Source organism: Macrotis lagotis, chromosome 1 (genome assembly GCF_037893015.1).
Source record: "Macrotis lagotis isolate mMagLag1 chromosome 1, bilby.v1.9.chrom.fasta, whole genome shotgun sequence".
NCBI lineage: Eukaryota > Metazoa > Chordata > Mammalia > Peramelemorphia > Peramelidae > Macrotis > Macrotis lagotis.
In genome coordinates this window covers 542,100,276-542,115,877 of record NC_133658.1, presented here as the reverse complement: position 1 = coordinate 542,115,877, position 15,602 = coordinate 542,100,276, and the positions used below count along the sequence as shown (strand labels likewise).

Genomic DNA, 15,602 nt, shown 5'->3' with positions numbered 1-15,602 from the left:
GAATTGATTGTATAGCAAGGAGACACTGCCACAGGAGTTTCCAACATGGCGTGCCCTCATCAGAGAGGCTGCTGGATTCTATGAGCAAGGAAGAATTTGGTCCTTCTCTCTTCTGTTGTGAGATACAACCTTGACAGACTCTCCCTAAAGAAAACTGGTAGTTTACAGAATCTATGCATGAAACCATTGCTCTAAGAATAGGTCATCGAAAAATTTTGACAGTAATCTTTTCAAGATGAAGACAGGTATGTGCCCCCAAATAAGCTTGCCAATTACTACTATATCCCTTCCCCCTGCACCTATCTCAAAAATCTTCTGTGCCCTGAACAGACACACAAATCAGCCCACTAAAATCAGAAGAGTACTTTACAGTAGAACTCCCCACACTTCCATGGGAATATATTTCCCCTCTGGAATATGCTGCTCCTGTGGGAATAAGCCTTTCTAATTAAATGGACCTGTGTTCCTGTACTCTCCAACACAGTACTACATATACATCTTGAAATTTGTATGTTTGACTTGTATATTAGTTCAGTCTCCCTATTTCACATATTATTCAAGACATTTTAACTCATTAAGGGGCTTGTTTTCTCCAACACCCGACAGGTCCACAAGTCCTTTTAAAAATATATAAACTGGGCAAGTCACTTAACCCCACTGCCTTAAGTAAAATATATGAATTGTGTCCCTCAACAGACAGTCACACCTCTAAAGGAACTTGGGCATTGTAAACTCAGTCCTAGAAAGCAAGGATTAAGAGAAACTCCTGCCAGTAAGCTATCAAAAAAAAAGTTTCACAGCTACTATTATACTTTAAGTCTTTAACAAACTTCCTATATGAAGAAATAGTTGCAATAATTGCAAACTATTATCCAAGCCTCTAGTCTCTCTCGCCACTACAATTCATTCTCCATCCATTACAATAATATACTTTTCTAAAAGCACAGGCCTGAAAATATCATTTCCCCAGTAAACTCCAAGGGATCAAGTGTTTTATCTTTATCATCTGCTCTTCAATATCTTTTTGTAAATATAACCTACATATTTATCAGTAAAATCGTACATACTGAATCTGAATTTCTATCAAAGTAAATATATACATATTGAAGGGGTAAAGGTTCTTGAAAGTTTTTAGTAGGGTGCACAATGAAAAAAGTTTAGACTCTGGTAGTATAGTGATTGGAAAGCTAGGCTCAAAGTCAAGAAGATCTGGATTCAAACACTTAACTCTGATATAAATCAGCTATAACCCAGTCAATCTTCAGATTTACATTTACTAGGTCTTCTAGCCAAGACAGTGGAGAGAAGAAAGGCACTGAGGTAAGATCTCTTAAGTTTCCCCCTCAGAAATAATATGAAAGAAACCTCTTAACAGAAATCTTATCGATAAAACCAGAAAGAAAAGTTAGGAGAAGAACATCTACCAAAAGGTCTGTCTCCAGGGATGATCCAGGGGCAGAGAGCCAGTGGGGGCAGGGTCAAAGCCAGACTAACCTAAAATCAGCTGCAAAGGATTTGACTGAGGAAGTGGGGTCCAAGATCCAGGAGGCTTTAGCCATGGGAATGGAGCTCTGGGGAGGCCCAGCACAGAGAGATGCAGAGTGCTGCTGGACAGTGATGCACTCAGCCAGGGCCCTGAGCTCCATACTTTCAGTGAAGACCTCTTCCCAGAGGAAGTCAGAAACAGGCCCGCCCCATCAAGCCCCAGGCTCAGGTGTGGGCAGCAGAGATCCCTCAGCAGAAAAGGGAAATTAATATTCTCAACACAGGGCCTAGCCCATTGTTCAAGGAAAATTTAGACCAGGTTGCTACCCCTCACACCCACCACCCAGCCAGGCCTAGGGAGAGGGCCTCAAATCAAAGTCACAGACACTCCAGAGAAAGTAACCTGGGCGGAGCCAAGATGGCAACTAAAATAGATCCTGTCTTAGGCCCTCTCTCATAAATCTTTGAAACTAAGGACTCTAACTAAATTTTTGAGAGACAGAACCCACAGAGGGACCCAGTGGGGCAGTTCTCCTACTCAAGGTAACCTGGAAAAGAGCAGAAAGGCTCTGCTCCCTGGGGTTGGAGGGGCGGCCCGCCAGAGAGAAAGAACCTCAGCCTTCTGGAGGCAGCCCCAGGGTGCTGGGAGCAGCAACTCACAGCAGCAGGGGAGTATCCTGACCTACACCCCAGGGAGCACCAGGCACAGATTGGGGGAAGGGGGGGGGACACCTCTGCCAGAGCTAGCACGTGAAGCCCAGCCCTCAGGGCACACAGCAAGCAGCTTGGCCACTGCAGCCCAGATCTAGGAAACAAAGAAGCAGGCTGAGCAGGGAAGCAGGAGCCCCCAGGGCATGAGCCCATTGAGCTGAGGGAGGGGAGTGAAGAGAGACTACCAAGGTCTGTCCTTGGAACAGGAAGCTGGGGTTGACATATTCAGATCCTGATCTCAGTCTAGCCCCCCAATAGAACAGGGCCCCCCCACCTTGGCCCCGTGGCAGGGAGGGCACATATGGTCATTCACAGACCAGGAGGGAGGACAGAGCCTCACACACTGAGACCCTTGTGGGAGTGTCCCAAAAGTTCAGAAAGCACCCCCAAAACAGACTCAGGCTGGGAAAATGAGCAAGCAGAGAAAAAAGAGGAACACCATTGAGAAATATTTTGCCTGTGAGCCCAAGAAGGATCAAAACACTCAGTCTGAAGATGAGGAAGCACAAGCTCCTGCTTCTTAAAGACTCCAAGAAAAACAGAAATTGGGTTCAGGCTATGACAGAGCTCAAAAAATACTTTGAAAGATCAAATGAGGGAGTTAGAAGAAAAAAACTGGGAAAAGAAATGAGAGAGAAGCAGGAAAAACATGAAAGTGAAGTCAGCAGCTGAGTCAAGGAAATCCAAAAAAATGCTTAAGAAAATAGCATGCTGGGGCGGCTAGGTGGTGTAGTAGTGGATAAAGCACTGGCCTTGGAGTCAGGAGTACCTGGGTTCAAAGCCGGTCTCAGACACTTAATAATTACCTAGTTGTGTGGCCTTGGGCAAGCCACTTCACCCCATTTGCCTTGCAAAAACCTTAAAAAAAAAAAAAAAAGAAGAAAACAGCATGCTAAAAACCAGCTTAGGTCAAATGGATAAAACAGTTCAAAAAGTTATTGAGAAGAATGCTTTAAAAAGCAAAATTGGCCAGATAGAAAAAAAGATAAGAAAACTCTCTGAGGAAAATAAATCCTTCAAACAAAGAATAGAACTCAGGGAGATTGATGAATTTACAAGAAATCAGGAATCAATACTTCAAAACCAAAAAAAAAGAAAAATTAGAAGAAAATGTGAAACATCTCATTGAAAAAACAACTGATATGGAAAACAGATTTAGGAAAGATAACTTAAAAATTATTGGAATACCTGAAAGTCATGATCAGAAAAAGAGCCTTGACATCATTTTCAAAGAATTACTACAGAAAAATTGCCCCGATATCCTAGAGGCAGAGGGCAAAATAGAAATGGAGAGAATCCACTGATTCCCTCCCTCAGGAAGAGATCCCAAAAAAACAACCCCTAGGAATATTATAGCCAAGTTCCAGAACTCCCAAGTCAAAGAGAAAATAGGGTTGGACACAAGGGGGCAAATATACTGAAGGTGATGGTATTCAGAAAGAAAATACTGGGGGAATATGGATAAAGGGGAAAATAGAAATAGAGGGAAGATAGCATGGAGGGCAATAAAGAACTAGTAATTTTAACTCTGAATGTGAATGGGATGAACTCTCTCATAAAACATAATCCAGGGGCGGCTAGGTGGCATAGTGGATAAAGCACTGGCCCTGAAGTCAGGAGTACCTGGGTTCAAATCTGGTCTCAGACACTTAATAATTACCTAGCTGTGTGGCCTTGGGCAAGCCACTTAACCCCATTTGCCTTGCAAAAAAACAAAAACAAAAAACATAATTGATTAGCAGATTAGATTAAAAAACCAGAATCCTACAATATGCTGCTTATAAGAAACTCATATGAAGCAGAGAGGATACATATGAAGATAAAAGGTTAGAGCAAAATATATTTTGCTTTAACTTAAGTGAAAAAAGCAGGGGTAGCAATCCTTATCTCAGACAAAGCAGCTGCAAAAATAGATCTCATTAAAAGAGATAAGGATGGACAGCTAGGTGGCCCAGTGGATATAGCTCTGACCTTGGAGTCAGGAGTACCTGAGTTCAAATCCTGCCTGACATAATTACCTAGCCTCCTGGACTTGAGCAAGCCACTTAACCCCACTGCCTTGAAAAATCTTTAACAAAAAAAAAAAGAGAGAGAATAAGAAAATTATATCCTCCTAAAAGGTACCATAGATAATGAAGCAATTTCAACACAAAGATCAACTGTTATCTTTAATTTCAAAAAAACTATTTTATTATGTAATCATGCTATCTCTATTTTTTTTAAAGATATCTTAATGAGAATGTGGCTCTCAACATTCAATTTAAATCAATGTATAGACTAACAGACTGCATTCTGGGGGGGGGCAAAAATTAGGGAAAAATTATAAAATTCAAAAATAATTTTAAACATTAAAAAAAAAGTTGAAGGATTGTACCTGACCTTGAGTAGTAGCTTACAATCTAATAAGGGGATGATAAGATAATTTTACAGATGGGAAAACTGAGGAACAGAAAGGGAAAGTTACTTAATCATGAAAATAAAGAGTGGCTGGGATAGAATTTGAACCCAAATATTCCAGCTACCAAATCCAATGGCCTGCCTATCCACTATGCTCTACTGCCATCAAAGATGATTAAAAACTGGGAGGCATCTTTTAGGTTAATATTTCTTTTCCTCCTAGGATATTTTTATTTTTTTTTTTATTTAGCTAAGAATCATGATTTTAGTGAAGGCTGAGAGATGTTGAAGTTTTCTTACATATTGCTCTTTTGGGGGCAGCTAGGTGGCATAGTGGATAAAGCCCAGGCCCTGGAGTCAGGAGTACCTGGGTTCAAATCCGGTCTCAGACACTTAATAATTACCTAGCTGTGTGGCCTTGGGCAAATCACTTAACCCCGTTTGCCTTGCAAAAAAAACCATATTGCTCTTTTACAATTTTAAATTTTTTTCTGAATATCAGTGTACAAGTTACTTATTAAATCTTGATGAAAATTCTAACATCAATCATTATAGATATGCAGAGAATCAGTGTCACAATGAGAGCAGTGAATTTGGAGTAAGATCTGAGTTCAAGTAGTAAATACCTCAGCAGTGTGGCTTCACTGGACTTCATTTCCTTCAACTGTAAATAATGGGTTTACTGGGGCAGCTAGATGCAGTAGATAGAAGACATTTGCTATTTACTAGCTGAATGACCTTGGGAAGGTCACTTAACCCCATTGCCTTACCAAAAAAAAAAGAAATAATGGTTTGGGATACCCATACTCTTCCATTTTTGGACATTCTATCCATCTATGATTCTAAGGTATATAACACAAATTGTCCATAGTGGCAATATTTAAAGTTTTTATCTCTTTAACATAAAGTGGTTTCAACTCCTACATTTTAACATAATCACTACTAGAATGCCATGGTCATTGAAAATACTGTGGGGGGGGGCTACATTTTCTCATCTATAATATAAAGGGTTGGAAATATGGATTTATTTTTAGCATAATTCCATGTGTAGAGAGTTTATGTAAGATTGTTTTCTGGGAGGGGGAGACACAAGAAAGGAGGATTTACAAACTCACCCTTGCAAAAAAAAAAAAAGCTTGGTGAAAATTACCATGCCATGTTTTTCAAAAAAACAAATAAAAACATTTTTAAAAAAGATTTAAGTTTACTGAAGAGATGCCAAACTACATGAAGAAGGAATTTCTTCACCAATTGTTCGCTATACTAATCAATATTTTTTAAAAATGCTGAAAAATGGGCAAAAAGAGGGAACATAGAAATTGATTTTAACAACTTAATACAGAAGTTTAACTTATGTAAATTAATTGCCTTAAAAAGGATTCAAAACAAGTCTAAAAATTGCCCTTTCCAACAAAATTTTCATCCCCTTGCCCAGAAGATAAAGCCCAAGACAAATTACAAAAATAATATTGGAGTGGAGCAAGCAGACTAACACTGCTGATGGATCTGTGAATTTAATCTAAACTTTCTGAAAACAATTTGAAATTATAAAAGAAAATAACAATTTATATTATGCTTTAAAGGTGGAAAGTGCTTTATATGTGGTCCTTAGCTAATCCTCACAACAACCTTTTTTAAGTAGATTTTCATTATTCTCATTTTTACAGCTGAGGAAGCTAAGACTGAAAAGGGTTTTAAGCAACTTGACCAGGAAGGATTATGTAGCTATTTGACTAACTGAAGTAAGGTTTGAACTCAGTTTCTTGACTCCAAGTCCACTTCAGTGAAAGGTGTCAAACTCAAATAAAATAGATCCCTATGGCTCCACTATTTTTTTTGCATTTTCATGGACCCTGGTGTTGGCCGTGAAATTGACACCTTTGTGGATTCCAAATCTAATGTTCCATAAATGTATTCATCTACATGATAGATGAAAATATACCTACATTTCATAAAATTAGAAAAAATTATGGACATGACATTAACATATCTTATTAGGAAGATAATAAGATAAAGAGTTATCAAGACTTCATCAAGGGTAATTAAGCAGAACTGAAGAATCTCTGAAGAGTCATCTGGTGTCATCCACCTCCTACAACTGTCCTGGTAAAGTGGTCATCCAGCCTAAGCTAAAAGATCTCTAGTGATGAGGAACCCATCACCCCCCTGGGACCTTTAATTTTTAACTAAGTTTTCCTTGTAATAAACCTAAAGATTCCTTTCTACAATTTCTACTCACTGCTTCAGGTTAAGCGGACTGGGAGAATAAATTTTAATTCTTCCACCTGGCAATTCTTCCAGAACTGAAGAAAGCTAGTATATTTCACCTAAATCTACTTTTCTTTTTTTTCTTTTTTCTTTTTTTCTACTTTTCTTTTTCAAGCAAAACAATTACTCAAACCAATACTGTTGTCTTCCTCTAGAGGTGCCTTAATTTATCCATGTCCTTAACTTTTTCAGTGTGGGAGTATGCTATGTCGAAAAAATACATGTTTCTCAAAGTTTTGTTATTTAGCCATTTCAGGTTAATTTATAGGATAGATTGGAAGAAAGTAACAAATTGCAATTATAATTAATTCCTGTTAAAGTTATATTTTGGTACAAATTTGGCACAAAATAATCAGCACTGGGATGAAAGGAAAAAAAAATTTTTTCAGCCCTGAAAGAAGGATGCCCACAATAAATGAACATAAATTGCTTCAAATGCTATGATCAGAATCCAATGGGATTATTACGTCCGAATGACAAACACTCTAGCCACAAGCTCACACCTCAATTAACTCATGCTAAAAATGCACTAAATCTATATTCTTCACAGAATCAGCAACCTAGAAGAACAGTACTTTTACCACTATTATCTTAAGTAGAATAAAAGGGCCAACTCTATTTTTGCATAACTCAGTTTATTAAGCACAAAAAATACTTTGTAAAAGCAAGTTCAAAGATGGCAATTTCTGTGAGGGAGAAGGCAAACAAAAAGCAAGCACAAAAATCTTCTTTCCTAAAATCCCAAATACAGATTTAATTATATCGGATTTTTATTTCTTTTCCTCTAAGATGCCAGAGAGTGGCTACCCTACCATAAACCAATTCATATTTTCAAATTCAGTTAATCTCAGCAGACCAATATGGGTCATCCAGAGAAGAAAAACCATTTATTTAATTGAGATTTAGAGCTGAAAATCATCTTGTCCAATCACTTCATTTCACAGATGACAAAACAAGAGCCCAAGGAAATGAAGTTATTTGCCTCAGGGTCATAAGTAAGCAGGAAGGAGACCAAGACCAATAGAAGGAAACAAGTATTTTTATTAGGCACCTATTATGGACAGAGCCCTATGCTAAATGCTTCAAAAGAAGAATCCTGGCAGGGAAAGACTTTCTCCCTTTTTTTCAGTTGGGTAGAGTGAAGATCCGAATGGACACATATACGAACTTAGGTCTCTAGCACAGAAGATACTCCAACTCAGTCTTTAGAAAGCCAGTGCCCTTTCTAGCAGACCTAAGATTCCTCTAGAAATGTGTCAGAGTATAACAAGATCATAGGCCTGGAGTTTGGGAGAACCCAACCAGTTCCTTCTTGTAAATCAGATATATGCTCAACACTGCCATTTCTAAGGATGCTCTGTTTATGGCCCTTCTTGGGATTTACAAAGTTCTCTGTACAGTAGAGAAAAACTACACATCAGATAAGATGTGCATACAGACTTTCTTTACAATTCCATAGAAAATTATTCACCCTGGAAGTTCACTTCCCACCCCCATTCCCATTGAAAGTAGCTCCTTCACCCCTGAAACCTCTCCATCTGATTGGCTGGTTCCTCCTAGAAGCTGCATTCAGAATAGGGACAACTATGTTTTCAGTGCTCTCCAGACCACAATTCTGACTCTCTACAATGCCCTCCAGGACAGGGCAACTACCTTCATTCTCCTCCTGTTCCACTTTAATCCCTTTTTCTAGTTTTCTTGGATTACAAAGATTTTCTTTCTGCTTTCTGTTCTGTAGCACTTAGTACAGTGCAACATAATAAGTGCTTGAGAAATGTTTGGTGATGGGGTGGCTAGGTGGCACAGTGGATAAAGCAACTGGCCCTGGAGTCAGGAGTACCTGGGTTCAAATCCGATCTCAGACACTTAATAATGACCTGACAGTGTGGCCTTGGGCAAGCCACTTAACCCCATTTGCCTTGCCAAAAAAAAAGAAAAAGAAATGTTGGGTGATTTGAGATTATCAACAATAGAGGTACCATTTGCAGGGTACTTCAGGGTGGCAGGTACAAGTTCATTTGAGATAATTATATGCTTTTTTACTATTTTAATGGCTTTCAGCTATTATCCCCTCCTATTTGCATTGTTTCAGGCTGGGAACCCATTCTCCTTGAAGAAAATGAAAGTAAAAAGAGTTGAGTAGTTCTACCATCTCTCTCACCTAGTATCATTTAGGCCAAACAGTGAACCAATTTTTATTTTTGGTTTTGTACCAACCATATTTAAAAGTATCTTCTCTGTCCTTAACACAGTACTCATTTGCAAAATCACCAAAAATCTCTTATAAGCTTCTGTTTTCTTGATTGTAAAATGAAAATAATATCTGAATTATTACCTCATAAAACTGAAAAATATATATGGAACTTCACAAACCTTTTAACATGACACTTTATTATTAATACAAGCCTTAGCTCATAAAAGGCTCAAGCCCTCCAGTAAATTATGCTAAGAACACAAAATACAATACAAAAGAGATAATCCCTGCCCTAAAGGAGTTTATAAAGAAATACAAAGTGGAGCTCAAATTCAGCCTGAGACACTTAATAATTGCCTGTGTGACCTTTTCACTCTTAACCCCACTGCCATAAATAAAAATTTAAAATAAAATTTTTAAAAGAACAAATAGAAGAAAAACAACATTTATGAGAGCAGTGACCCAGAGGTGGTCAAAGGATGGGTTAGTAAAGCCAAAAGGGAGATAAAGAGATACAAATCTAGTGGCAAAAGGTTGTAATCATTTAATTAGATGTTAGATAATTTGAAGAGATCCAGGAAAAAAAGGAAACAAGCATTAGTTAAAAATTACTAAGTAGGGGCAATTAGGTGGGGCAGTGGATAAAGCACCAGACCTGGAGTCAGGAGTACCTGGGTTCAAATCGGGCCCCAGACACTTAAGAATTACCTAGCTGTGTGGCCTTGGGCAAACCACTTAACCCCATTTGCCTTGCAAAAACACCTTAAAAAAAAAAAAGAAAGAAGTGCCCACACAGTGCTAAGCATTTAAAAAATATTAGCTAAATAGGTTTTTTTTGTGCTTCACAAAGAAAACCACAAGAGGTGATGCCCAGACAAATATGTGAAGTGGATTTGAGTGAGGGGTGTAGGGGTGTTGTGCTATGTCAACAACCTTACTTTCTCCTCTGGAGTCATCTGGGACCAGTGAATGAGAACAACTAGAGATGGTCCCAGATATGAGGCAATCAGGGTTAAGTGACTTGCCCAAGGTCATTCAGCTGGTGAATAACCAAGTGTCAGAGGCTGGATTAGAATCCTATTCTCTCACTCCAAAATCAGTGCTCTATCCATTGCACCACCTAGCTGCCCTACAAATATTAGCTACTGATTCTTACAATCCCCTTAGGAGATAGATGCTATTCCTCATTTTGTATTTGAGGAAACTAGCCCAGGATCTCACAGCTAACCTCAGGAGCCACATCTGAACTTGAGTCTTTCAGCCATAAAGCTCAGTGCTCCAGGGTACCATGTGGTTGGCTAGATACCAGAGGGGGTGGCATTGCCAGGCATGACAGGAAGAACAAAGCTAGGAAGCATAGGTGATGTTAGGTAGATGGAGTAAATCATGTGACATTCAGCTAAAGGACAGTAAAAAGCCCAGGGTAAGATTTCCAGATTTAGAGTTGAAACTCCTGGGGTGGGGGGGGCAGCTATGTATCCCAGTGGATAAAGCATGGCCCTGGAGTCAGGAGTACCTGGGTTCAAATCCAGACTCAGACACTTAAGAATTACCTAGCTGTGTGGCCTTGGGCAAGCCACTTAATCCCATTTGCCTTGCAAAAAAAAAAAAAAAACAAAAACCTAGAGTTGTCACTCCTAAGGTGAATTTCTTAAAAACTACTTTTTTAAAATCAAAGCTTGAATGCTGCTAAGCAACCAAGCTCACCTGAGCCTTTGTAGCTTACCATTTCACTCTTTGGAAAACATTTCATGGATGCCTCCCTAGTCCAGTCAGTGACTAGAGCACCCTGCCTAAAAACCAGAACACCAGAGTGCATATATGGCCTTCCCAGTTAGATGTCCCTGGGGGAGTCCCTCAATCAGTACAGTAGAGTTAGCAACCACCCACTTCCCAGGGGTGTTGAAAGGCTCAAACAAAAGAGCATAGTACCTGGCACATAGTAGGTGTTGATCACCTTCCTTTAGCATCTCCTATCTTAAAAGCACTGAGTCTTTATTTTCACTCAAGTTTTAAAGCCTGCTTCCTAAAATCTAAAATATAAATCTAGTTATGCTTCAAATTTATTTCTTTTCCCAGCTGATACAAACTAAGTGACAATACTAATATTAATGTATAACAAAACTATTCTTTCTAGTTAGCCAAGAGTAAATCCAAAATTCCCTCAGCAAAGAAAATGAAAATTCAACAGATGTTTTGCTTTTAGAGGAATGAAACTTCCAGCAGATGTCTCAAGAATTTAATTGCATTGCCAGAGCGGACAATTAGATGGATCTTGTGATCTGAATTCAGAAAAGAGACATACCCATAACCAGTTTGAACTAAAAACAAAAATTAAATCGACATATAATCAATATAGCAGAGGCAGCACGAGTTGAAATTATAATGCCCTGTGACTGGGTTCAAATCCTATCTTTGAACTTATTTACTTATTTACTTATTTACACTTAAGTACTCAGTTCTCTTTTTTTAGTTTTTAAAAAAAAAGGAAACGGTAATAAAAATTAAGTTCCGAGTGGATATACAGCTGGCTTCAAAGCCAGGAAGCCCTAAGTCACTAACTTCTCAAAGTCCAAAACCAGATATTTATCTAGAATCCTTGAACTTAAAAATTTTTTCTTAATAACTTTATTTCAATATGACTAATTTCCTTTGTAACTTTAAAAAACATTCTGAGAAAGGGCTCATAAGATCTCATTCAGGAGACTGCCAAAACTGTAAAAAAAAGTTCCCTTCCATTCTCATTCCTACCTCTCACTTCAAAAGATTGTTTTGAAAAAAGATAAAATGTATGTAAAGAGCTTGGTAAACCTTAGTTATTAATAATGAAATGGACAAGAAACCAATAAAGGTGGGCTAGTTCACAGCTGCAAAGTACTGTATTATCTAACAAATATTAATTTGTCTAAAATTTTGCCTTTTTTTCTGTGGATAAAGTAACAGATTTTGAGAAGAAAAGGGTTTTAATCGCAAGGTATCTAAGGATATGAACATTCTGGCTCAAGATTCAATGAAAAAAATGAACCAGAAAATTGATATTCAACAACCCAATCTTTCCTCTGAATTCACTCCTATGAAATACAAGTACCTTTCATTCAGTAAAGTGTTACCAAAAAAAAATAGGAGGGAGTTGCAAAATAAACTACATAACCAGTTTATTTTTTGTTTCCTATAAAAAAGGGAGACAAAGAAGCAGTCATTTTCCTTTTTTTTTTTTTTGGTTTTTGTTTTGCAAGGCAAATGGCGTTAAGTGGCTTGCCCAAGGCCACACAGCTAGGTAATTAAGTGTCTGAGGCCCTATTTGAACTCAAGTACTCCTGACTCTAAGGCCAGTGCTCTATCCACTGCACCACCTGGCCGCCCCATCATTTTTACTTAGAAAAAAAAACACGGGGGAAAAAGCTTCAAAATTTCAGAAGGATGCTCTTCTTTTTGGTTCCTTTAGAATTACTGTAGAAACCCTTTAAATTCTTAAATTCAGTTTTTCTTTCTGGCATCACGCTTTATTCCACATCAGTTGCAGGGCAAACTTTCCATCCCTCAGAAGTGCCCCAAACTGACAAGGCGAGGTTTCAGCCACTTTGCCCGCCGGCTTGGTGCCAAGACTGTCCTTTCTTTGGGCCAGGTAAGCTCATTCCAAGGGCAGAATCTCCCCCTCCCCAGGTAGAAGTGCTTTTCTCTCCCTCCCTTCTCTCGGCCCTGCACCCCGCGACCCGTCCCTCCCCATACCACCCCTACTTACTCGGCGGGCTCGAAGCTGGTGAACTCCCCCAGGGAGAAGGACATGCTGCCCACGTAGTGCAAAAGGCTTCCCGTCCTGGGGCACTCCGGGCTGCGCGAGAATGGGGAAAAGGTGGGACTCGCTGGCCTCTGCCCGCACTGGGCAGGAAAGCCTAGTGGGCAGTCTCCCGTGAAACCCGGGGCGGCGACCAGCTCACCCCCACGCCCCTAGGAGGGTGCAGTAATAATGATAGTTAATATTCATGCTGCAACGTGGATCGTGGTAATTCATTGGATCCTCACCCCCACCCCGGGAGGATTTGTCGATATTTTCTAAAGATAAAGCGTTTCAGGCAGGATTGGAACCCGGCTCCCCGCGCCAGGACCACCACCTGCAGGGACGGGATCAGTGCGGAAGCAACTTGCCCGAACCTCCCCCGCCCCCCGGCTGCGGGGCGGAGGGACCCCTAAGCAGAAACAGCGCCGGCGTGGGTCCAAAGCCCACGCCCCCCCGCCCTCCTCTCTCCTCGCAGCCCCCACGCACCTCGCCCACTCGCCCCACGAGGGCGGGGGTCCCGGCCCTATTTGGGCCGCCGCACCCAGCATCCCTCCCCGGCCCCGGCCGGTCCTGCTCGGGCGGCTCACCGCGGAGTGGCCCCGAGAGGCCGCAGCGTCTCTCCGCAGGCCGCCGCCGGCAGCTCCGCCGCCTCCCAAGTCCGGGCGGCTTCTGAGGCTGCCGCGGCTGCAGCAGCGAGCCGTAGCCGGGGCACCCGGAACCACTTCCGCCGCGCCCCGCCTCTTCCGCCTCACCTCGGCGCCACGGACGGCTCCCGCAGCCGCAGACTCGCTCCGGCCCCGCCGCGGTCTCCTTCCCTGGGGCGCGCGCGCACTCACCGGTCTCCGCGCGGGGGAGGGGCGGACGGACGGCCGAGTGCGCAAGCGCCCCGCTGCCCCACGCCAGCGGCGGAGGAGGACGCGCTGGGAGGGGTGGCACGCGGCCCCGCCCCCTGGAAGGGGGCCACCCGGAAGTGAAGGATGCCTGTGGCCTGGGGGCATCACCCTGCCCTAGCCCAACACCTCCACCTAGAGACTCTGCCTCGAGGAGATAAGATATGGGAAGCTCCTAGTTAACCTTAAAGCTGTCTAAATGGCAGCCTTCCTGGCTATTAAGATAGCTAATCCCTTATGATCTCTCTCTCAGTTTGGATCTTTGTATACCACAGAAACAATGTAGAGACCAACAATGCCTTCTGTGGGGGGTGGGGAAAGCAAGATTAGGGGGAAAATTGGAAAACTCAAAGTAAATAAAATCTTTAAAAAAAATACATATATATATATATATATATATATATATCCAATCCTTGCTAGCTCAGCTAGGCCCGAATTCAAGCCTGATGACTTTTCCAAGAAAGGATGGGCAGCCTGGGTCTCAAACACAACCCAGCAGCCCCTCACCAACAAATCTGCAAAAGCTGAACATCCCTTACTTTAGTTTGTTTTTTGCAAGGCAAATGGGGTTAAGTGGCTTGCCCAAAGCCACACAGCTAGGTAATTATTAAGTGTCTGAGACCAGATTTGAACCCAGGTACTCCTGACCCCAGGGCTGGTGCTTTATCCACTTCGCCACCTAGCCGCCCTATCCTCTACTTTAGAATGACCTTTTGTAGCAGAGAAAAAATGCTATTGTTAGCTTTTTTTAATCAAAAATGTTATGTGACAACTGTGTTAAATGATTGACCTCTACTGACTTCATACTAACACTAACCCCCATTCCATTATCATAGAAACTCAACACTATCTCATAGAAACCCTGTGGAGGACCCCCCTCCCCACCATGCTCCCATCCTTCTGTTACCAGAGGAGGAGAGTGCAGGTTCCCATCCTGGTGTATCTTGCTGGCAGCCTCAAGAACTGCTCCCAGGGCAGCTAGGTGGTGCAGTGGATAGAGCAGAAGAACCAGCCCTGCTGACAATTGAGAGTGAATGACCTCAGGCCAGGGTAAAGCCCACCATTGATTGAGACAAAAGAATTCAATAGCTCCAACTCCTCCCTTCAAGCAAAGGGAGAAGCCCTCAATCAAGGTCACAGACACTCCAGAGAAAGCAACCAACCAGAGAAATTGCATTTAGTGAGTAAAGCCTCCAGGGATCCCAAGCCCCTGCAAACCCGCCCCTCCCCAACTCAAGGTCTTATCAAAATGAAGAAGGGTCAGCGGAAAGGTGGATCCATAGAAAAATTCTTGGAAGGGAAAGATGCTAACTCAGAAAGACCTAGAACCTCTGAGGAGAATACAATCTGGTCTTCAGCACAAAAAGACTTCCTTGAAGAAATAAGGAAGGAGCTTAAAAATTTGGGAGAGACAATACCTTGCAACAAGAAAACAAATCCTTAGAAAGTACAATTGGACAAACACAAAACGAGAATAAATCTCTCAGATCATCAATTGGACAATTACAAAATGAGAATAAATCTCTCAGATCATCAATTGGGCAAATGCAAAAAGAAAATAATTATGTAAATGATTGGAACAAACTCCATTGAGTTTGGAAGACATCTGGAAGACCTCACCATCCACAGAGGACCATCATTCTTTAACCTGAACTTGTCTATCACAGTTGCAAACATCCTTAGACAAGTCTGATTTTCATCATTTGAGCAGGGTTATTTCAGTATCATATGTTCCAATCCATCTAAAAATCATTCTGATGTATGAATAGGAGATATCTTTTTGTTAAAGAACCTTGAAAATAGTGTTTCTTCTACTGAATCAAAAAAAATTTGTATTTAATAAACAATAAGCACAATAGGATCTTATATTCTCTTCAGG

The 15,602-nt window shown here is 41.1% G+C and overlaps 1 protein-coding gene across 7 annotated transcripts in view; it reads right to left on the bottom strand.

The window, feature by feature from the left end:
- The window catches only part of BCLAF3 (BCLAF1 and THRAP3 family member 3), a 90,003-nt gene extending 76,493 nt beyond the window's left edge, over positions 1-13,510 (bottom strand). For 4 of the 7 annotated variants that reach the window (XM_074214283.1, XM_074214282.1, XM_074214280.1 and 1 more), the window contains exons 1-2: positions 13,320-13,510; positions 12,798-12,887 (exon numbers count right to left, since the gene is read on the bottom strand). In XM_074214283.1, the coding sequence (XP_074070384.1) occupies positions 12,798-12,887; positions 13,320-13,381 (152 nt within the window). In that variant the 5' untranslated portion in view covers positions 13,382-13,510. Of the gene's footprint in view, positions 1-12,797; positions 13,004-13,319 lie in introns of all 7 variants that reach the window. The other 3 variants (XM_074214286.1, XM_074214285.1, XM_074214284.1) reach the window with 2 other exon arrangements.
- Positions 13,511-15,602: the final 2,092 nt, after the last annotated feature.